The 24,165-nt window shown below is 46.7% G+C and overlaps 1 protein-coding gene across 6 annotated transcripts in view; it reads left to right on the top strand.

The window, feature by feature from the left end:
* The window catches only part of LOC105463219 (NSE1 homolog, SMC5-SMC6 complex component), a 48,356-nt gene that overhangs the window by 11,757 nt on the left and 12,434 nt on the right, over nt 1-24,165 (top strand). For all 6 annotated transcript variants that reach the window (XM_011710180.2, XM_011710178.3, XM_071084286.1 and 3 more), the window contains one exon: nt 94-240. In XM_011710180.2, the coding sequence (XP_011708482.1) occupies nt 105-240 (136 nt within the window). In that variant the 5' untranslated portion in view covers nt 94-104. The remainder of the gene's footprint in view (nt 1-93; nt 241-24,165) is intronic.

The following is a 24,165-nucleotide window of genomic DNA, read 5'->3' as shown; positions in this document are numbered from 1 at the left end:
AAATTTATATTCGTTAATGTAAATTAGTACAAGACCCAGGACATTGCTTCTGATGTGCTTGGGGATGACTAGTGTGATTTACTTCCTTTTCAGTTCGTTCCCACATGCAGGGTAGCACAAGGAGAATGGGCGTCATGACAGATGTCCACCGGCGCTTCCTCCAGTTGCTGATGACCCATGGCGTGCTAGAGGAATGGGACGTGAAGCGCTTGCAGAGACACTGCTACAAGGTCCATGACCGTGAGTACCGTTTCCCTGTTCCCAGGGCGCTCTGGTGCTGTGTTGATCAGGGACCAGTGACATAGGTACAATACCATGTAACTTGTTAACCGGTACTCCTGAGCTGAGCATTCAAGCCTCTTCACAGTCTTACACAGGCCCATCTTCCATTTTTTTTTTTATTTTTCGAAGTAAACCTGACATTTAGCTCTGTGGATAAAAACTTGGAGTCTAAAGCTGTATAGTTGTGGTTCACACCAAGCCTCCAGGACCTGCCCCAGTCTCAGTTTCTGTGTCTGTAAAGTGGGGATAGTAATTGTACTTAACACGTAAGTAAGTGCGTGGTTCAGGGAATTGAGAGACATGATATATACAAGACACCTGGCACAGAGACAGTGCCTGGTGGGCTATTGATGGACACAGGGCAGCTTGGCCGAGTGCAGTGGCTCATATCGTTATCCCCGCACTCTGGGAATCAAGGTGGGAGGATTGCTTGAGGCCAGGAGTTTGGGACCAGCCTGGGTAATGTAGCGAGATTTTTTTTTTGTTTAAAAAATATTTTTTTATTTAAATAAAAAAAATTATTTTCTCTCTATTTTTTTATTTAAAAAAAGAAAACAAATTATAAAACAAAAAAATGGGGCAGCTTAGCATAACACTTAAGGGCACAGCCTTAGACTGGGCCAGACCTGGCGAGTGTGTCCCTGCCCTGTGTCAGCTGAAGGCATTTGGGGCATCTTAGGGGGCCACTGGAAGGGGCAAATAAGCCCTTGGAGACAGGGCCTGGTGCTAAGTTCTTAGTAACTGGAGATGGCGGAAGAAGCAGTAGAATCAGTGTTGATAGATCAGTTGAATTAGTATTGGCAGATACTGTTGAGTTGCCTGCCAGTATGGGTAGATCTTACTGATTAGATTTTATGCAGTGACAAAGGTGGTGAGTTATGCTTATTGTATGATGTGATTATGTTGTTTTTTGTGAAGTACAAAATGATTTTTCATTGGTTATGAATGTATTTGCATGTAAAGGCATAAAAGTGGACCGGAAGAAGACGCAGGACACTTGTGAGGTGCTTGTGAGGAGAAGCAGAGTGGGAGTGGGCTGTCAGCAGAGATCACAGGACCTTCACTTTTATCCTGTTATGTTCTTTTATTAAAAAGAAAAGTCTTGAAGCCAACGTGACATTATTAGCCTAACAACATGACATTAATTAGTGTGGTCTCATGGTTGTCACCTCTGATGAGTGGGAATGCAGGCCTTTGGTTTTTATTCTGCCTTTCTCTCTGTATTTTTAATTTTCAAAAGAAAAATAGAAAAAATGACATAGAAGTGAGCCAAGCCAAGAGGTGTGAGAAAGACAGGGACCAAGTACACAGGCAAAGGGACACACAAAAAAGGCAAAAAGATGCTTTCATTCTTAGTCCTCAGGCATCCTGTAGCTCCTTGCAGTAAGATGTGACAGGGCGAAGGGACACCAGAAAAGGTGTCCCTCCTGTCTCCGAAGGCAAGCACCTCATGAGCGCATTACATCTTCTTCCCGGCCACTTTTTTGCCTTTGCGTGCAAATGCTTTCATAAGTGATGAACATCATTTTGTACTTTTCAGAATGTGAAGAGACACGAGAAAAGGTAGGTGCCACATTCGGAGCACTGCAGTTTCTGCAGCCTGTTAGAGTTCAAAGCCTGATCCCAGAGAGGTGAGTGGTGAGTGGGAGTAAGAAGGGGGAGACAGAACAGAAACAAATATTCTTTCAAGGTGTGCAAAGGAAGGAGAAAAAAGGTGGTGTATTAGACAGAGAAGAAGCAGTTTGAAGTGCCTGGAGAGTAGCATCTACGTTCTCCAGAGCACTGGTCCATGGAGGTGTTCCATGGGGAATTCTGGGAGCTCAGTAATGCCAGGAACAGGTTAGCCTGTTGAACTGTGTTTAATTCTGTGTATCCAAACCTAATTGACCTACTGATAACTTATCCTGGGAATCCCTAGACAAGAATATATGATGTGTGGGAAGAGAATACATTCTTTTCGTGTGTAGGTTTGCAGATCGTGAAGAACCCTGTACACCATAGTAATGGTTTTTTACTTCTGCGGACAGTGTGGACCTCTTGAAGTATTCAAAGCAGAGAGTGAGATAGACAGTGCTAAGTTTGAGAACCATCCCCGTGGTGAAAGTAGATGTGCCGCAGTTGCACCGGCAGAGAAGGATCTTTGGTGAGAGACTTTTCTATTGAAAGGGGATGTTATACCTGTTAAGCTAGTTTCTCTTGCTCTTTAAAAAGCATGGTAGCGGCCGGGTGTGGTGGCTCACACCTGAAATCCTAGCACTTTGGGAGGCTGAGGGGGATGGGTCACCTGAGGTCAGGAGTTCAAGACCAGCCTGGTCAACTTGGTGACACCCCATCTCTACTAAAAATACAAAAAGTAGCCGGGTGTGGTGGTGCATGCCTGTAGTCCCAGCTACTTGGGAGGCTGAGGCAGGAGAATCACTTGAATCCAGGAGGCAGATGCTGCAGTGAGCTGAGATCGTGCCACTGCACTCTAGCCTGGGCAACACAGCGAAACCGTGTATCCAAAAAAAAAAAAAAAGCATGGTCAGACTTTAAACCTACCCCTCAATATCCTCCAGAGATGGCCATAAGAACACTTGTCTTCAGCCTGAGCAACATGGTGAAACCCAGTCTCTACCAAAAATACAAAAAGTTAGCCAGGTGTGCTGGCACACACCTCTGGTCCTAGCTACCCAGGAAGCTGAGGCAGGAGGATCGCTTGAGCAGGGGAGGTGGGGGTTGCAGTGAGCTGAGATTGTACCACTGCACTTCAGCCTGGGCAACACAGTGAGCCCTTATCTCAAAAAAAAAAAAAAAAAAAAAAGAATGCTTGTGTTAATCCTGAATCTCTTATTTACATGACAATTTAGTCTTTTTCTCTTTTTTTCTCCTGTGAGTCTTGGCTGTAAACTTTAATGTTGGTGGGGAAGTTTCACAGCTCACTGCGAGGAGCCACATGATGCCTTGGTACTCAGACTGAAAGTGTTTTTGCCTTTATTTGACCTTTAAAATTGTTATGATCTAATTTAGGAAAGTCCTGTAGAATGTGTCTAGGAATTGATTTATTCTTCACACTATATACCATTTCTTTGCACCTAGATATGGTCATGGCCAGGGTGAACAGGGTAGAATAATCTGTTTTCTCTTATCCTCATTTAAGAAAAATGCCAAAAAAACTTGTTACTGCATGTTCTTGTTATTAGGGAGATTTTAAACAAGAAATGACAGAAATTATCTAAACTTAAGTGAATACTCGCAAGACCCAATATTATTAATTTCCTATCTTTTGAAGAGATGGCCAGGAAAGTCCCCTTGTACCAACTAGAAAAATATTTAGCTTCTAGGAAAATTATGAAACAAAGGAGTGATTGAAATTGCAAGTTATTCTAATTGCCGTTTCCCAGGGTGTTTGTCCAGTTTATCAAAGCACTTCTTATTCTGGGCTTTGGTTTGGGTTCTCTTCTTACTGTCATTAAGGGGAAACAAAGTCCTCAATTCTCTTGGCTAGTGAAGAGTTTAGATTTTGTTCTCAAGTTCAGTGCAGACCTTGGGTCGAGCCTTTCAGAATGGCACTGGGGACCTGTGTTCATAGAGGACCTTAGATTTTTTGAGCCAGGGCTTGCATCCACACATACATTCATTCAACCAGCAAAACTTCCCTAGAATCTCAAGTGAGCCAGGCCTCTGTGCTAGGGACTGGTGACTCAGAGATTAAATTTGTATTTTACCGTGGCTCTCATGAGTCATACAGACAAGGGGTCAGATGATTCCAATGTAGGCCTCCTTGATAGAAGTAGGCACAGGAGGCCTTGTGGGTGGTGGAGAAGGCTTGGGTTTGAGGTTTTCCACTTTTGGTCAGTATGGAGCAACAGGGCTCAATACACCTTCTTGCCTGAAACAATTCAAAAATGGACAAAATGTAAAACACCGGACATCGGTCAGTGAAGGACAGTGATCTTTTGAGAGATGGGCAATGATGGTTTCTTCTCTTGACACTTGATGTGGTATCTTTTCTAACACTACTTCTCCAGTTCTCTAGATAACAACTGGGCATTCAACGATTCAGTTGAATTCTGACACTATCTGCCTGGAGTTAGCATCAGATCCCACAAGTTAAAGGGCTCGGTGTCACAAGACTGACCCAATTTAAGACACTAGTTTTAAGTCCCAGGCTACCTGTACTTCTGACCAATGGCTATACATCAGGGGTTCCCATAACTCCCTCTTCGGGTTTGATAATTTTTCTAGAATGATTCATAGAACTCAGGAAAACACTTTACTTACATTTTTACTTACGTGGTTTTTTATAAAGGCTGCAACTCAGGAACAGCCACACAGGAGAGATCGATCATAGGGCTAGCTGTGGGAGGTGGGGGTGGCATGGAGTTTCCGTGCCCTCTCTAGGTGCACCACCGTCTCAGCGCCTCCGTGTGTTTAATAACCTGAAACTCTCCAAATCCTGTTGTTCCGGGGTTTCTTTTTTCTTTTTTTTTTTCTTTTTTTTTTATTTTTTAATTTATTTATTATTATTATACTTTAAGTTGTAGGGTACATGTGCATAACGTGCAGGTTTGTTACATATGTATACTTGTGCCATGTTGGTGTGCTGCACCCATCAACTCGTCATTTACATCAGGTATAACTCCCAATGCAATCCCTCCCCCCGCCCCCCTCCCCATGATAGGCCCCGGTGTGTGATGTTCCCCTTCCTGAGTCCAAGTGATCTCATTGTTCAGTTCCCACCTATGAGTGAGAACATGCGGTGTTTGGTTTTCTGTTCTTGTGATAGTTTGCTAAGAATGATGGTTTCCAGCTGCATCCATGTCCCTACAAAGGACACAAACTCATCCTTTTTGATGGCTGCATAGTATTCCATGGTGTATATGTGCCACATTTTCTTAATCCAATCTGTCACTGATGGACATTTGGGTTGATTCCAAGTCTTTGCTATTGTGAATAGTGCTGCAATAAACATACGAGTGCATGTGTCTTTATAGCAGCATAATTTATAATCCTTTGGGTATATACCCAGTAATGGGATGGCTGGGTCATATGGTACATCTAGTTCTAGATCCTTGAGGAATCGCCATACTGTTTTCCATAATGGTTGAACTAGTTTACAATCCCACCAACAGTGTAAAAGCGTTCCTATTTCTCCACATCCTCTCCAGCACCTGTTGTTTCCTGACTTTTTAATGATCGCCATTCTAACTGGTGTGAGATGGTATCTCATTGTGGTTTTGATTTGCATTTCTCTGATGGCCAGTGATGATGAGCATTTTTTCATGTGTCTGTTGGCTGTATGAATGTCTTCTTTTGAGAAATGTCTGTTCATATCCTTTGCCCACTTTTTGATGGGGTTGTTTGTTTTTTTCTTGTAAATTTGTTTGAGTTCTTTGTAGGTTCTGGATATTAGCCCTTTGTCAGATGAGTAGATTGCAAAAATTTTCTCCCATTCTGTAGGTTGCCTGTTCACTCTGATGGTAGTTTCTTTTGCTGTGCAGAAGCTCTTTAGTTTAATTAGATCCCATTTGTCAATTTTGGCTTTTGCTGCCGTTGCTTTTGGTGTTTTAGACATGAAGTCTTTGCCCATGCCTATGTCCTGAATGGTACTACCTAGGTTTTCCTCTAGGATTTTTATGGTATTAGGTCTAACATTTAAGTCTCTAATCCATCTTGAATTAATTTTTGTATAAGGAGTAAGGAAAGGATCCAGTTTCAGCTTTCTACTTATGGCTAGCCAATTTCCCCAGCACCATTTATTAAATAGGGAATCCTTTCCCCATTTCTTGTTTCTCTCAGGTTTGTCAAAGATAAGATGGCTGTAGATGTGTGGTATTATTTCTGAGGACTCTGTTCTGTTCCATTGGTCTATGTCTCTGTTTTGGTACCAGTACCATGCTGTTTTGGTTACTGTAGCCTTGTAGTATAGTTTGAAGTCAGGTAACGTGATGCCTCCAGCTTTGTTCTTTTGACTTAGGATTGTCTTGGAGATGCGGGCTCTTTTTTGGTTCCATATGAACTTTAAAGCAGTTTTTTCCAATTCTGTGAAGAAACTCATTGGTAGCTTGATGGGGATGGCATTGAATCTATAAATTACCTTGGACAGTATGGCCATTTTCACGATATTGATTCTTCCTATCCATGAGCATGGTATGTTCTTCCATTGGTTTGTGTCCTCTTTGATTTCACTGAGCAGTGGTTTGTAGTTCTCCTTGAAGAGGTCCTTTACATCCCTTGTAAGTTGGATTCCTAGGTATTTTATTCTCTTTGAAGCAATTGTGAATGGAAGTTCATTCCTGATTTGGCTCTCTGTTTGTCTGTTCCTGGTGTATAAGAATGCTTGTGATTTTTGCACATTAATTTTGTATCCTGAGACTTTGCTGAAGTTGCTTATCAGCTTAAGGAGATTTTGGGCTGAGACAATGGGGTTTTCTAAATATACAATCATGTCATCTGCAAACAGGGACAATTTGACTTCTTCTTTTCCTAACTGAATACCCTTGATTTCTTTCTTTTGCCTAATTGCCCTAGCCAGAACTTCCAACACTATGTTGAATAGGAGTGGTGAGAGAGGGCATCCCTGCCTTGTGCCAGTTTTCAAAGGGAATTTTTCCAGTTGTTTACTGTGCCCTGTCCCCAGAGGTGGAGTCTACAGAGACAGGCAGGTTTCCTTGAGCTGCTGTGAGCTCCACCCAGTTCGAGCTTCCCAGCAGCTTTGTTTACCTACTTAAGCCTCAGCAATGGCGGGCGCCCCTCCCCCAACCTCGCTGCTGCCTTGCCGGTAGATCACAGACTGCTGTGCTAGCAATGAGGGAGGCTCTGTGGGCGTGGGACCCTCCCGGCCAGGTGTGGGATATGATCTCCTGGTGTGCCTGTTTGCTTAAAGCGCAGTATTGGGGTGGGAGTTACCCGATTTTCCAGGTGTTGTGTGTCTCAGTTCCCCTGGCTAGGAAAAGGGATTCCCTTCGCCCTTGCGCTTCCCAGGTGAGGCAATGCCTCGCCCTGCTTCAGCTCTTGCTGGTCGGGCTGCAGCAGCTGACCAGCACCGATCGTCCGGCACTCCCCAGTGAGATGAACCCAGTACCTCAGTTGAAAATGCAGAAATCACCGGTCTTCTGTGTCGCTCGCGCTGGGAGTTGGAGACTGGAGCTGTTCTTATTCGGCCATCTTGCTCCGCCCCTTCTTTTTTCTTTTCTTTTTTTTTTTTTGAGACGGAGTTTCGCTCTTGTCGTCCAGGCTGGAGTGCAGTGGCACGGTTTCGGCTCACTGCAATCTCTGCCTCCCGGGTTCAAGCGATTCTCCTGTCTCAGCCTCCCGAGTAGCTGGGATTACAGGCGCCTGCCATCACACCCAGCTAATTTTTGTATTTTTAATAGAGACGGGGTTTTACCATGTTGGCCAGGCTGGTCTCGAACTCCTGACCTCAGGCAATATGCCCGCCTCCACCTCCCAAAGTGCTGGGATTACAGGCATGAGCCACCGCACCGAGCTAATTTTTAAATTATTTGTAGAGACAGGGATCTTCTTCTGTTGCCTAGGCTGGTCTCGAACACCTAGGCTCAAGTGATCATCCTGCTTCAGCCTCCCAAAATGTTGGGATTATAGTTCAGCCTCCCAAAATGTTGGGATTACAGGGGTGAGCCACCGCACGCAGCCCAGTTTCAGGTTGAATGGGGCCTGTTGATTATTGAATTTGGCACACTCTAAGAAAAATCATCCCACAAAATTGTGAGTACACCATTAGAAATGATTTGAGGCCGGGCGCGGTGGCTCAAGCCTGTAGTCCCAGCACTTTGGGAGGCCGAGACGGGCGGATCACGAGGTCAGGAGATCGAGACCATCCTGGCTAAAACGGTGAAACCCCGTCTCTACTAAAAAAATACAAAAAACTAGCCGGGCGCGGTGGCAGGCGCCTGTAGTCCCAACTGCTCGGGAGGCTGAGGCAGGAGAATGGCGTAAACCCGGGAGGCAGAGCTTGCAGTGAGCTGAGATCCGGCCACTGCACTCCAGCCTGGGCGGTAGAGCGAGACTCCGTCTCAAAAAAAAAAAAAAAAAAAAGAAATGATTTGAAATATTTAGCCACCGCGCCTGGCCGTTCTGGGGTTTCTATGGAGGTTTCTTTACACAGGCATGATTGGTCAGTCACTGGCTGTTGACGAGTGCTTCCATCTCTAGTCCCTCTCTTCTCCCCAGATATTGGGGAATGGGGCCGAAAGTTCCATGTTTTTGATTGAGGCTTGGTCATTCTGGTGACCAGCCCCCATCCTAGGGGCCTGCCAAGAGTTGCCTCATTAGAACAAAAGATGCTTCTATCACCCATATGACTCAGGGAATTCTAAGGGTTTTAGAAGTTCTGTACCAGGAACCGGGGGGAAAGACCAACTCACTTTCTTCTGCCACAAGCGATAGTGGGAGTGAGCAGTACAGCTGCCCCAGCTCAGTGCCTTTAGAAAGTTTCTAGGCCATGGCACAGGGGAAACCCAGGCAGAGCTAGGCAGCCTCCCTGCGTTGAGGAGATGGAGATGAGAGTTCAGGGAGACTGAGGCAGGTAGAGGTTGCAGGACAGAGTACTTACGAGGGAGTATAAGGTAGATTAGAGGTGCACGAGAGAAAACTTGAGATGTCCAAAATGCCCCTCCACTCAAGGATCCCGCTGAGAACTGATGAGCAAGAAAACTTCTTAAGGCCAGGGAGAGAACTAGTTGAAGGATTAGAGAAAACAATGCCAGCTATTCACAGAGCTGGGAATAGTGCCCGGCCCAAACATTTAAGGAAGAACTCACACCAAAACTCAAACTTTTCTGTAAAATTGAAGAGAATATGTTACAACTAATTCTATGAGACCTGCATGATTCTGATACCAAAACCAAAGACATTGTGAGGAAGGAAAACCCCAGTCAAGACTCCTCATGAGCATAGATGTTAACATGCTAAACCCAATTGTGGCAAATCTAATCTAACAGTGTTTACAAAGGATAGTACAACATAACCAAGTAGGGTTTGTCCTGATTTTGTAGGGTTGATTCAGTATTAATATTTGAAACTCAGTGTAATTCACCATATTAAGCCAAAAAAGAAAAATCTTTTGCTTATCTCAATGGGTACAGAAGAAGCATTTGACAAAATCTCATGTCTGCCCTGGTGTGATGTAGCAGAAAGTTTTTTATAGGAAGCTAAGGGATCCTAAGTAGCAGGGGATAAACAGGGTAAATAGGCTTAGAGCACAAGTGAGGAGTCTGAATTCTACAGGGTTTTATTTATATTTATTTTTTAAAAAAATTAAAATTAAGGCGGGGCACAGTGGCTCACGCCTGTAATCCCAGCACTTTAGGAGCCTGAGGCAGGCGGATCAGCTGAGGTCAGGAGTTCGAGACCAGCCTGACCAACATGGAGGAACCACGTCTCTAATAAAAATATAAAATTAGCCAGGTGTGATGGTGTATGCCTGTAATCCCAGCTGCTCGGGAGGCTGAGGCAGGAGAATCGCTTGAACCTGGGAGGCACAGATTGCAGTGAGCCGAGATCGCGCCATTGCACTCCAGCCTGGGCAACAAGAGCGAAACTCCGTCTCAAAAAAATAAAATAAAATAAAATAAAATAAAATAAATTTTATTTATTTTATTATTTTGTTTTACTTTTGAGACAGAGTCTCAAAAAAACCTCCCAGGCTGGAGTGCAGTGGTGCGATCTCAGCTCGCTACAACCTCTGCCTCCTGGCAAGTTTAAGCAGTTCTCCCGCCTCTGCCTCCCAAGTAGCTGGGATTACAGGCATGTGCCACCACGCCTGACGTATTTTTGTGTTTTTAGTAGAGGTGGGGTTTCACCATGTTGGCCAGGCTAGTCTTGAACTCCTGGCCTCAAGTGATCTCTCTGGCTTGGCTTCTCAAAGTGCTGGGATTACAGGCATGAGCCACCACGCCCGGCCCTCTACACAGAGTTTAAGAAATAATAATAAAAAAAATAAAAACAATACCCTCAGCAAAGTGAGAAAAGAAGGGAACTTCCTTAACCTGATAAGGAGGATCTCTGTAAAACCTACAGCTAACATCACTCTTAATGGCGAAAGACTGAATACTTTTCCCCTAATCTCAGGAGCAACACAAGAACGTCTCTTCTCACCACTTTCGTTCTAGCTACTATACTCAGGCAAGAAAAAGAAACAAAAGGTAGCTGGATTGGAAAGGACGATACAGTAAAGCTGTCAGTTCACAGACAACGTGATTATCTGCATAGAAAATCTGATGGAATCTACAAAATATCTTCTAGAACTACTAAGTGAGTTTAGTAAAGTTGTAGGATACAAGATCAATATCCAAATACCAATTGTTTTTCTATATGCTGGCAATGGATAATCAGAAATTGAAATGTAAAAATAGCATCATTTATAATAACATTAAAAATAAGAAATGCTTAGGAATAGATCTGCAAAAATGTGTTAGACCCGTACACTGAAAACTACAAAACATTGTTGAGAGAATTCAAAGGAGATTTAAATAAATGGAAAGACTTAGCATGTTCATGGGCTGGGAAATTCAGTACTGTTAAGGTATCAATTCTCCCCAAATTGATCTATAGATTCAAATAAATCCCAGTTAGATCCCAGCAAGGCTTTTTATAAAAATTAACAAGCTGATTCTGAAATTCACGTGGAAATATAAAGGACCTAGAAGAGCCAAAACTACTTTGAAAAAGACAATCAAACTTGGAGAGGAACCCTGCCTGAGATCAAGACTTACTGTATGACTGTCGTATCAAGACAGTGTGGTAGTAACGTAATGATGGACAAACAGATGAAGGGAAAAAATAGAGAGCTAGATACAGACCCATACATAGGTGGACAGCTGATTTTTGACAGAAATGCAAAGGTAATTTAGTGGAAATAGTCTTTGCCAAAATGAGTACTGAAATAATTGGATATCCATAATCAGAAAATGAACTGCAGGGCATACTTTGCACCAAGTACAAAAATTATCTCAAAATGAGTCATAGACCTACATGTAAAACCTGAAACTCTAAAACTTCCAGAAGAAAACATAAGAGAAAACCTCTGTGACCGTGATTAGTTCAAGATTTCTTCGTTCCAACACCAAAAGCGTCCTCCATAAGAGAATGAATCGATACATTGGACTTCACAATTAAAAATTTACATTAAAAAATACTCTTTAGGCCGGGCGCGGTGGCTCAAGCCTGTAATCCCAGCACTTTGGGAGGCCGAGGCGGGCGGATCACGAGGTCAGGAGATCGAGACCATCTGGCTAACACGGTGAAACCCCGTCTCTACTAAAAAATACAAAAAACTAGCCGGGCGAGGTGGCCGGCGCCTGTAGTCCCAGCTACTCGGGAGGCTGAGGCAGGAGAATGGCGTAAACCCGGGAGGCGGAGCTTGCAGTGAGCTGAGATCCGGCCACTGCACTCCAGCCCGGGTGACAGAGCGAGACTCCGTCTCAAAAAAAAAAAAAAAAAAAAATACTCTTTAGAGACTGAAAAGACAAGCAAAGTACTAAGAGAAAATATTTGCAAATAATATATTTAATGAGTGACTTGAATTCAGAATATATAGAGAATTCTCAGAGCTCAGCAATAAGAAAACATTCAACCCGGCTGGGCGTGGTGGCTCACACCTGTAATCCCAGCACTCTGGGAGGCTGAAGCGGGTGGATTGCTTGAGCTCAGGAGTTTGAGACCAGCCTGGGCAACATGGCAAAACTCCGTCTCTACAAAAAAATACCAAAATTAGCCAGGCGTGGTGGCGTGCTCCTGTAGTTTCAGCTACTTGGGAGGCTGATGTGGGAGGGTGGCTTGAGCCTGGGAGGCATTGGTTGGAGTGACCTGAGATTGTGCCACTGCACTTCAGCTTGGGTGACAGAGGGAGATCCTGTCTCAAAAAAAGAAAAAGAAAAGAAAAAACATACGACCCAATAAGAAATGTGCAAAAGATTTGAACACTGCAGATCAGTTGTACAGATGGCAAATGAGCACATGAACAGATGCTCAGCATCATTAGACATTTAAAAAATGCAGGCCGGGCGTGGTGGCTCACACCTGTAATCCCAGCACTTTGGGAGGCTGAGGCGGGCAGATCATGAGGTCAGAAGATTGAGACCATCCTGGCTAACAGGGTGAAAACCCCGTCTCTACTAAAAATACAACATTTAGCCAGGTGTGGTGGCGGGTGCCTGTAGTCCCAGCTACTTGGGAGGCTGAGGCAGGAGAATCGTTTGAACCCGGGACGCGGAGCTTGCAGTGAGCTGAGATCACGCCATTGCACTCCAGCCTGGGGACAGAGCGAGACTGCGTCTCAAAAAAAAAATTAAAAAAAGCAAACTAAAACCGCAGTGAGCTACCACTGCATGTGTATTCAAATGGCTAAAATGAAAAAGACTCTGCAAGGCAAGTATTGGTGAGAATGTGGAGGAACTGGAACTCTCATATACTACTGTTGGGAATGTAAAATGGGACAGCCATTTAGGAAAACAGTGTGGCAATTTCCTATGATTCAGCCATTCCTCTCTTAGGCATTTACTCAAGAGATATGAGGCTATTTGCCTGCACAAATGCTTGTGCAGAGATAGAGTATCTTTATTTGTAATGGCCCCAGATGTGAACACCTAATTGTCCAGGTGAACAGATGAACAGACTGCGATAAATCCAGACTACTTAGCAATAAAAGTAAGTGAGCTATTGCTACATGCTAGAATATGGATGAATCTCAGAATGATTTTGCTCAGTGGAAGAAGCTAGGCGAATGAAGCAATTCTTTTTTTTTTTTTTTTGAGACAGAGTCTCGCTCTGTCACCCAGGCTGGAGTGCAGTGGTGCAATCTCCGCTCACTGCAACCTCCGCCTCCTGGGTTCAAGCGATTCTCCTGCCTCAGCCTCCCGAGTAGCTGGGACTACAGGTGCGTGCCACCACGTCTGGCTAATTTTTTTGTATTTCTAGTAGAGACGGGGTTTCAGCGTGTTAGCCAGGATGGTCTTGATCCCTTCACCTCATGATCTGCCTGCCTCGGCCTCCTAAAGTGCTAGGATTACAGGCGTGAGTCACCGTGCCTGGTCATATGAAGTCATTTATGTGAAATTCTAGACAATGCGTACCTGACTGTAATGACAGGATGGTTCAGTGGTTGCATGGGGTGGCATAGAGGAGGGATAGGATGGGTAGATGAGAGGGATTACAATGAGGCACAAGGAACCTTGGTGAGTGTATTAGTCCATTCTTGTGCTGCTAATAAAGACATACCGGAGGCTGGGTAATTTATAAAGGAAATAAGTTTAATTGACTCACAGTTCAGCATGGCTGGGAGGCCTCAGGAAAGTTACAATCATGGTGGAAGGGGAAGCAAACACATCTTTCTTCACATGGTGGCAGGCAGGAAGGAGAAGTGCCGAGCAAAAGGGGAAAAGCCCCTTATAAAACTGTCAGATCTCTTGAGAACTCACTTAATGTCACAAGAACAGCATGAGGATAACTGCCCCCATGATTCAATTACCTCCCACCAGGCCCCTCCCACGACATGTTTGGATTATGGGAACTACAATTCAAGATGAGATTTGGGTGGAGACACAGCCAAACCATATTGGGGGTGACGGAAATATGTATTTGCAATCCAATATGTATTTTACACTTAGTTTAGACTGGCCCGATTTTAAGTGCTCAGTAGTCACATGTGCTATTTGTAGAATGTTCCTCAGCTTAGGTTTGTCTGGAGCTTCCTCCTAATTAGATCTAAGTTATGCCTTTTAATTTTGCAGATATAGTATAGAAGTGGTGTTGTGTTCTCTCTGCATCCTACCAGGTTGGCTACGGTGCTGATGGGGTCAGCCAGTTTCTCCAGTGTACAATTACTCTTTTTCTGTGTGATTAATAAGTGTATTGCAGGGAGGTACTTGGAGACAAGGTAAATATCTCATTCTTGGCCCCGTGCAGTAGCTCATGCCTGTAATTCCAGCAGTTTGGGAGGCCACAGCAGGCAGATCACTCAAGCTCAAGGAGTTTGAGACAAACCTGGGCAACATGGCGAAACACTGTATCTACATAAAATAAAAAAAATTAGTTGGGTCTGGTGGCATGAGCCTGTAATGACAGCTACTCAGAGGCTGAGGTGGGAGGATTGCTTGAGCCCGGGAGGCAGAGGTGGCAGTGAGCCAAGATCGTGCCCGTGCTGTCCAGCTGGGTGACAGAGCAAGACCCTATTTCAAAAAATAATCCCATTCTTCATCCCATTTTTACTATTAGTTTTTAAATACTTCCCAAATTCATTCTTGTTTTATGGTAGCCAGATTGCTATGAGGTACAGTTCTATACTCTCCAGCACTAACATTTTAGAACTAATTATGCTCTGTTATTATGTTTTATGTTAATTTTTATGAGGGTTTAAATTATCTATTGTTTTAAGGACAAGTTAGGTAAAAATGTCTAAAGTTTTAGATTTAAAAATTTAGATTTAGAAATACTTCAGTGAGCATAGTCAATCATTTGATGTTTGGGCAAAAACCAGGTAGCTGAAATACATGTGTCAAAACTAGATGAGTGAATCAAGTATCATAGTCACGCTGGGGTTTGATAAAGATTTTCTGTTTTTGTCAACCCTCTTATCTGCCTTCCTCCCGGGTTTGTTCCCAGTGCGCTGATTTACACGCCTGTGCCTGCTTTGTTGTCTAATGCTGGCCTCCTGTACATCATCAGGCTACGTGCGTTGATGGCGAATCAGCGATGTTGACATTTTGGTTCAGTATTCCATCCATTTGTAGTCCTATTTGTGAGCACCTTCTCTTTCCAAGAAAGACTTGGTCATAATTAGAAGCTGGCTCCAAGTACATTTTCCTTGTATTTTTAGTGATTTCATTTCTAGTTCTCCCCTTTGGCCATGATGAACAGTTAATCAGCTTACCGCTGTCAGAGCCGGTCTGCCTTTTGGTTAATCAAGGGAGATAAAGTCTGGGATCATAACTGCAACGTGGCAAAAAATGAGTGTGAAAAGTAACATCAAATGTGTGCCTCGATGAATTTCTCAACATACAGAATTGACAGCCGGCAGTTATTAAGTGCTTAGGCAGGAATCTTTGGGTTCAAGAAGCTCTGTAACCACAAGAAAATTGATGTTGCTTTTGTGTCTCTGGCTCTTACTGGCCTAGATGTGTCCAAGTCCTGCCCGTTCCTCATGTCTGCAGCATGGGAGTCCAGGCTGGACGGCTCCACCGCAGCCCTTTCAGGCCGGCATGGAGGTGCTGAGCCAGGATTTCTGTGTGCTCCACGCTCCCCTAAGCGCACACATCATGTGTTTGGGAATGCATTTTGAACTGGATCCCGGACATGAGAGAGTTTATGTGCTGACGCGTGGCAGTACTGGGAATGGATTCAGTGGGATTACCACAGACCCCGCTGGCTGGAACAGGGAAGCCATTTTTCAAAGGCATGAATTCAAGTCCTGTTTCTTCCAGCACCCGGGGAAAGTTCTTTTACTTTGCTGAGTCTCAGCTTTCTGTGTTAGAAGGGACATCACATTCATCTCACGGAAGAGTCGTGAGGATTCAGTAAGGGGATGTGTGTTCAGTGCCTGGCACAGAGTACTTGCGGGCACCCGTTCACTTCATGCTTGCCACTGCCTCTTCCTTCCTTTTCTGCCCCTTGACTTGCCATCTAATCCCAGTTGCTGGGAGTGGGTGGGTGGTGGGGGTGACTATCAGAAGACCCGTGGTGCTGGTAGGATAGTGTGAGAGGAATTACCGTATAGACCACAGGGCTGAATTCTATTGTTGGGGTTTTCCTAGAAAATTCAGAAAGCATGCTCACCACTGGTACCACACATCTTCCTTGGTTCGTTGACGGATATGTCTTGAGTATCAGCTGCATGTTGGGGTGCTGTGGTGAGTAGGATGAGCAGATCCCAGCCTTTAGTGGGCTGGCATTCTGCTTAGAAAGAGAAAGACAGCAACTCGGAGGCAGACAGTGCGGTAGTTTGGGGTGCTAACTGCTGGAAGGAAGCATTGAGTCCCTCGGGATAGCGGGCCTGGGGTGTGGCTTTGGCTAGGGCGTCTGCTCAGACCTTTCTCTGGAGCTGCCATGTGTGGCCATGCTCGGGTGATGAGGGGCAGCCCTGCAGAGATCTGCGGGAGACGCTTTCCAAGGGGAAGGCAGCATGAGTGAAGGGGCTGAGATGGGGAGGAGCTTGGTGTGGGGGAACGGGGGACAGAAAAGCAGGTGGGAACATAGGTCAAGGGATGGAGCCCCAGGCAGCTTCCAGGCTGAGTGCCGGGATCTGGCTCCACTCAGCTGCATGTGGAGGACAGACAGATGGAGAAGGCTAGAGGGGACACCGGGAGAATGCTGGAGGCTGTTGTCTGCTTTGGGCTGTAGTGAGTGGGGAAAGGGAAGGGCGTGTGCCTGTCAGAGTGACTCCGGTTGGCCGCCTTCATACCGGCCACTTCTTAGTCCCTGCTTAGCCCAGAATGGGCACCAAATTGAGTCCTCCACAGATAAAGTGTGAACATAAGCGGAGACCAGGCAGCAGAACAGGCAGCGGCTACTTATTTAGAGCTTGCTCCAGCAAGGGAGGCAGCCTCCACTTGGGTTTGGCAGAGACTCCAGGAAGGCAGAGGAGTGGGGAGGCTTCAGGTGTCCCGAGTGGAGGCTGCTGGCCAGGGCAAGGTGGAGACAGCTAACCAGAAGCGGGGCGTCCTATGTGATTGGTTAGAAGTGTGTGTTGCTTTCTCTGGTTTGTTGTCTCTTAGAAACAGGAATAAAAATTAGGGAAGTTGCCAAGTGTGGTGATACATGCCTGTAGTCCTAGCTATTTGGGAGGCTGAGGCAGGAGGATCACTTGAGGCTAGGAGTTTGAGACCAGCCTGGGCAACATTGCGAGACTTCAGGGTCTCCAGAAAAAACAAAGTTAGCTGAGCATAGCGGCTTATGCTTGTAGTCCCAGATACTGGGGAGACTGAGGTGGGGGGATCACTTGAACCCAGGAGTTCGAGGCTGTAGTGAGCTGTGTGATTGCACCACTGCTCTCCAGCCTAGATGACAGAGCAAGACCCCATCTCTAAAATACAAAATAAAATCAATTAGGGTAGTATCAGTTACTGATCCTGCGCTGGTCCTTTTGGGCCATGATTGTGGGTTAGTTTTGGCTTCTGGACTGGTTGCTGGGGGACTGGCCTGGCTTCCTACAGTTCTCACTTGGAGGTGGTGGGCTGGCTTTCTGGGCAGGTTGCTGTAGATTTTGGGTTGGAGTTCTGCTTTTATACGTGGTCTGGCCATTGGCTGCAGCCCATTGGCCCTCTGTATGTTCAGTCTCTCAGAAGAATGGGAGTAACACGGTCCATTCCTTTGAGCTGCTCACAGTCCAGCCTGTGTGAGAAATAGTAACTGCTTATCTGGCGGGTCAGGGAACACAGTGGCCTCATTAGTCACTGTGTCTCATGGCAGCGGGTTTCCCGCCCACATCGGAATTGGGAGATGGTGAACTGTCAGTGGCATATAACTTATCGGCATTGTTTGTTTGCACTACAGTGTTTGTACTTTTTAAGAATTACCAGGTTAAACAGAAGACAACCGCCAGGAGATTCTGTGTAAACACCCAGAGCTCGGGCACTCGGCTGAAGCAAGGCAGTGCTGCCTTCTTTGGTAGAATGTGTGCCGCCAGCTCCCTGCTGTGCCCAGAGCTGGCTGCAGCTGTGCTTCCTGCCTGCCTCTGTAGGCATCGGATTTGTCCATTTTCACTTTGCTCTGCAATCTGAGCAGGAGGAAGCTTACCCAGCAGGGCTCAGGAAGAGCTGCACTGGTTTCAGGGGCTGGGGTGACCAGGAAGCCTCCTCTCCTGTCCCCTGCAGAGCCCCTGTATCAACTCTGCGAGGGCTCCTGCATGGGTAGGGGTGGGGACCAGGGCGCCACAGAAGGTGTCAGAGCCGCCACTCATCTCAAGGATAGATGGACCACCTGTTTTCAGTGGGTGGGATTAAGATGAAATGTGTAGGCCGGGCGCGGTGGCTCAAGCCTGTAATCCCAGCACTTTGGGAGGCCGAGACGGGCGGATCACGAGGTCAGGAGATCGAGACCATCCTGGCTAACGCAGTGAAACCCCGTCTCTACTAAAAAATACAAAAAATAGCCGGGCGAGGTGGCGGGCGCCTGTAGTCCCAGCTACTCGGGAGGCTGAGGCAGGAGAATGGCGTGAACCCGGGAGGCGGAGCTTGCAGTGAGCTGAGATCCGGCCACTGCACTCCAGCCTGGGCGACAGCGCGAGTCTCCCTCTCAAAAAAAAAAAAAAAAAAAGATGAAATGTGTATAAACAGCATCAGTAGCAAAATATATAGTAGTTTGTGTTTCTCATGACAATTCCCATTATGATCCAGAACTTTACTGTGATAAACCAGTGGACACTGCTTTATTGCCATTGGGAGTCCTGACCGATAGACCTCCAGCCAGGGGAATGTCCCATAGATGCTGCGTAGATAGGGACAGCAAGTGGATGTCCCCATCACGTGGTAGCATAGGTTTTAGGACCATAAATGCGTGCAGCTGGGATGCAAGTACTGTGCCCAGTAACATAAAATAAGTTTTATGCTCTGTCATTTGAGTGAGGCTAAAGAGCAGACTCTCTGATTGTAATAAACTTCTTGAGTTTAAGAAGAAAAGAACTCTGTGTACAGATCTCAGAACAATAGGTTTTAAAACCACATGTTACTAAAATCCTATTCCTTCTCTACTGTCGGAGCCCTGAGCTAATCTACCTTGTCACAGGACACTCATTTTTCTCTTTAAATTGAGATTCCTGAGGGTCAAGGAGTCAAGTTATATGATTGTTGAGCACTGAAGTATTTTTTAAACATTTTATTATGGAAAAAGTCAAACAGAAAAGTGGAGAGACTGACACAGTGAAGTCCTGTGTGCCGTCACCCAGTTCAGATGATGAACGCAGGACGGATCTTGTTTTATTTATGTTTGTACCTGCTTACCCACGTTATTTTGAAGTATTCTCAACATCATTGCATATATATGTAAGAATTTTTTTCTGATGAATGCCCACATCCTTCCGTGATTGCATCCAGCTAATGGTCAGACATCGGGTTTCTGGTCTGGACTTTGTCACTTCCTGTCCCGTCTTAAGTATGTCCTTCATCTCTCTGACCTCTGAGAAAGAGAAGCAGCGATTCTTTCTGGCTTGCCTCTGCGGCGGTCACTGAGGGTCTGCTGAGAGGTGGGGAGCCGCGCTGCGGCGTGTAGTGAATGCGCTGGTGCACCCATGGAGAGGATACTTTGTCTCTAAGTGATCTACCACAGACCAGCCACTCTCCTTCCACCCTGCTCTTCCCAGCATTGTTCAGTGGCTGTGCTCAGAAGTGCCCGTGGCAGTTCTCATCTTTGCATCTGCGTGCCTGAAGGTCCAGAGAATCTTTTCCCCCAGGCTGTTGGGGGAAAGATGAGAGCTACAGGCTGAGAGGTGAAATCCCGTGGCCCCTCCCAAACCTCCCCAGCCCCGTGTCCTGCCGGTCAGCCCTTCCTTCCTCCCAGCCCAGGGTCTGCTCTCTTGGGTCAGCTCCACTCCAGCACTCCCGTCTCATCCAGGGCCTGCCCTGCCCTGCCCTGTCCTCAGTGCCGTGCTAGCAGGACCACCCGTCCGCCCTCTCTGTCCGGAGGGCTGTCGCAGGGCAGGTTGACTCACAGTGGCTTGGGCCCTTGGAGTCTTATTTTTTGCTGTTATTTCCTCTGCCTAAAAATAACATTTTGTATTTTTAGTGCCTAGTTTAGAACAAAACTATTTGTTGGTCAGAGGTCAGGGCAGTAGACTTCCCAATTTCCTGCTGCCCAAGTGCACAGTGAATCCTAGGTTCTAGTAGCCTCTGGGAAGCAGGGACCCTGATACAGCAAGAAGAGGCTCATTGGTAACGTTCATTCCAATTTAACTTACAACATTTCTTTTGTTTTTTGAGAGGTGGCCTGGCTCTGTCACCCAGGCTAGAATGCAGTGATGCGATGATAGCTCATTTCAATCTCCAACTCCTGGGCTCAAGCTGTCCTCCTACTTCAGCCTCCCAAGTAGCTGGGACTACAGCCACATGCCACCATGCCTGGCTGAGTTTTACATTGTTTTTTGTAGAGATGAGTTCTTGATCCATTGCTCTTGATCCATTGCTCAGGCTTGTCTTGAACTCCTGGCCTCAAGTGATCCTCCTGCCTTGGCCTTCCAAAGTACTGGGATTACAGGTGTAAGCCACCACACCTGGCCTTAAAATTTAATTTTAAAAGAAAAGGAGAAAATGTGTACAGAATTAGTTCAAAAAGTAATCTCTCAAGATGACTTGAGCCAACCCTCCTTCTTAGGGGAGAAGTGTCCTGTTTTGTTCAGTGCTTGTCACTTGCCTGGAGGCCCATTTTCAATTGCCACCACTGACAGGCATTTCCTGCTAAAGGAAGAGTGGCTCTGTCCGCTCCAGGGTCTTTGCCTTTCCTTAGCTGCTCCTGCTGCCTTGCATGCTGTCCCCGAACCCCGGACCTGGCCCAGTGCTCAGGGCTGGGCCGGGGGTATGATGGATGATGTGTTGGGCTGGGTCGAGGGGATGATGGGTGCTGGGCTGGCCTGGGCTGGGCTGAGGGGATGATGGATGCTGGGCTGGGCCAGGCCGGGCCGATCCGATGCCTCTCCTCTGTGAGCAGCTCCTCTTTGGGTACCACCTCTGGGGTCTTAATCAGGTACCCAGATGCCTTCCATCCTTCCCTGTTGGCCCAGTCTCTCTCGGTGACTCTGAAGCACAGGGCAGGTGCAGGAGGGTGTAGACGAGATGACGGTGGGGTCTGATATAGAGGATGTCCTCAGGCTTGCTCTGCGGAGCCCATGTGGCTTAGTGCCTGGCAGCTTAGGATCTGGGGTCGGGCAAGCCTGGGCTCCATTTCCTTCCAAGTTACAGAAACTATGAGCAAGTTGTTAACCTCTCCAAGCCTCCTATATATACAGATGATATTAGTGATGCACCTGATGGAGTTACTGTTATTGTCATGATGAAATGAACCATGCGAATGCATAGTGCTGGCACATAATAAGGTGAATGACAGTCACACATTTGCAGGCCCCTTGATTTTAGCCTAACACGAACTACTTTACTACAGCCCTTAAGAAATCCAGACACACCCTGCCTCTTCCGAGTAGACAAAACACAGGCGGCACTGTGTTTAGAGGTTTAGAGGTTCAACTTGCTTGATTCAAACATGGTGCTGGTTGTCCTGGCTTCGGTGTCTCTTTCCCTGTAGAGGAGACATCTGTGGTAGGGCCAGGGCCTCGTTCCTCTGTCCTCGTAGCTGGGCCTCCCATATCACTGACCGGAGGTTGGTGGTGTGCAGAGAACCAGCCTCTGATCCGGCCCTACCTACAGAAAACCTGATGTTTCGATATTTACTGAAGGGTGTGCCTTTTTCTTCAGTTGGTTCCGGATTCTGAAAAGGAGTGGTATTTTTTTATTTTTATTTTTATTTTTTTATTATTATTATACTTTAAGTTCTAGGGTACATGTGCATAATGTGCAGGTTTGTTACATATGTATACTTGTGCCATGTTGGTGTGCTGCACCCATCAACTCGTCATTTACATCAGGTATAACTCCCAATGCAATCCCTCCCCCCTCCCCCCTCCCCATGATAGGCCCCGGTGTGTGATGTTCCCCTTCCTGAGTCCGAGTGATCTCATTGTTCAGTTCCCACCTATGAGTGAGAACATGCGGTGTTTGGTTTTCTGTTCTTGTGATAGTTTGCTAAGAATGATGGTTTCCAGCTGCATCCATGTCCCTACAAAGGACACAACTCATCCTTTTTGATGGCTGCATAGTATTCCATGGTGTATATGTGCCACATTTTCTTAATCCAGTCTGCCACTGATGGACATTTGGGTTGATTCCAAGTCTGTGCTATTGTGAATAGTGCCACAATAAAGTAGTGTATTATTAACTCCTAAGTCCTCAAAGTGGTATTTCTAAGACTGAAAGTAGCTGTCTCAGAATCCCACGATATGGACTTTATCCCACACTCTTTATCATGACCATGGGCTTGTAGAATATTGAGGTCAAAAGGATCCTCAGACATGCCTTTAGCCCAGTGTATCCCTACAGATTAGCAAACTGTAGCTCCTCCACCAGGGCTCCAGGATCAGAGGAGAGAGCAGGGGCAGAGCTGTGGACATTAGCTGTCCTGAAGACCTGAGGCTGGGAAGCAGCGATCTGGTGCCACCTTAGCACTTAGTGGGCATCGTAAGGGTCTTGGGAGCAAGCAAGAGACCCCAGTTCTGAGAAAGGAATGTGTCGGGGCTGGGCGTGGTGGCTCACGCCTGTAATCCCAGCACTTTGGGAGGCTGAGGTGGGCAGATCACTTGAGGTCAGGAGTTTGAGACCAGCCCGACCAACACAGTGAAATCCCATCTCTACTGAAAATACAAAAAATTAGCCAGCTGTGGTGGTGAAACACCTGTAGTCCTAGTGCCTGGGGAGGCTGAGGCAGGAGGATCACTTGAACCTGGGAGGTGGAGGTTGCAGTGAGCTGAGATTGCGCCATTGCACTCCAGCCTGGGCGACGGAGTGACACTCCATCTCAAAAAAAAAAAAAAAAAAAAAAGGAATGTGTCGAGATGCTATTGGGGGAGGGACACGTAGGATTCATTGGTGGCCAGGTGCGCAGTCGGGGACGGGCAGGAAGCATGGCACCACTGCATGGCCAGAGCAGCTGGCCCTCTATAGTGTCTAGGCTGGAGCCACCTCCAAGCTTCCTTTTGTCCCTTGCTCAGATTGCGAAAGTGTCTGGCTGGTGTGGGTTCTCTGTCTACTCCTGGCTGCCCTAATCTCTGGTCCCTTCAGCTTTCTGCTTTCTGGTTCCCTGAATATTGTACCTGGAATTATTCTCTCACCAAAACCGCAAATGTAAGAGAAAGACAATTCTAAAAAAAAAAAGAAAGAAAAAAGGCGAAGGTCTCATTAGGGAGGGACATGGCTGCTGGGCTGGCAGGCGTCACCAGCTGACTCCTGTTTCAGGGTGGCCGGACACAGCAGCTGGAGCACCGTGTGATGAGGAAGGAAGTGCTGGAGCCGCAGGAGGACAGAGCTGGGAAGTGCAGCTCATCTGGTTGGGGAAGGCCTGTACAGCAGGCTGCCAGAGGACCAGGAGGCTGGGGTCCAGCCAGGGGTAGTGGTGGAGAGGCGGGAGGGAAGAGGGTTCTGGACATGTGTGAGGCTGGAGGTGAGACTGTGTGTGGCTGTTAGAGATGAGAAGTCGGGGAGAGGCTCACACAGGGCCCCACAGAGCGGGAGGGCAGGACAGGCTGGAGCCCACACCCTGCTGCCAGTCCCATGGCACCACACCGCCTCTGTTGCTGCCAAAAGGAGTCAGTTGAGGGGTGTGCTGAGCGTAAGAGAAGTTTCTTCTCAGGTCACAATTAAGAGGCGCTGCAAGGGCGTGGGGCCTCCATGAGAGACAGTTACAGGGTCAGTGATGGAGATCGTGGACACGACCCTGATGCAGGAAGCGTGTGGAAGGAAGGAGAGGGCGATAGCGGAGAGAATGGGAGCGCCCAGGTGGTGGCTGGTGTCTGCAGTGAGCGAGTACAGTAGGAGGAAGTGGTTGGTCAGATAAAAATACAGCAAAACATTCATGGTTTCTGAAAAATGAGGCCGGACGCCAAACCAGAGGCAGTGGGGAGAGGGGAAGGGCAGAGAGGGCTGCTGGCTGCCTCCCCGCAATGGGGTGTCTGGAAAGTCCAGTAGATCAGAATGCCTCTCATCTGCCCACAGGGCACATTGTTCTCAGTGACACCCAGGAGGGGCCTCGTTAGTGGAAAATGTGAGGTGTCACTTTCAGAGGGAGGTGGGACTTGCCCCGGTGTCACACTGGGTGGACAGGGCTCCTGTCACTCACTCTGCACTGAGCAAG

This window comes from Macaca nemestrina, chromosome 18, assembly GCF_043159975.1.
Source record: "Macaca nemestrina isolate mMacNem1 chromosome 18, mMacNem.hap1, whole genome shotgun sequence".
In the NCBI taxonomy this organism is placed as follows: Eukaryota; Metazoa; Chordata; class Mammalia; order Primates; family Cercopithecidae; genus Macaca; species Macaca nemestrina.
Note: the sequence above shows the minus strand (reverse complement) of the source record. Positions and strands in the feature narration are given on the sequence as shown.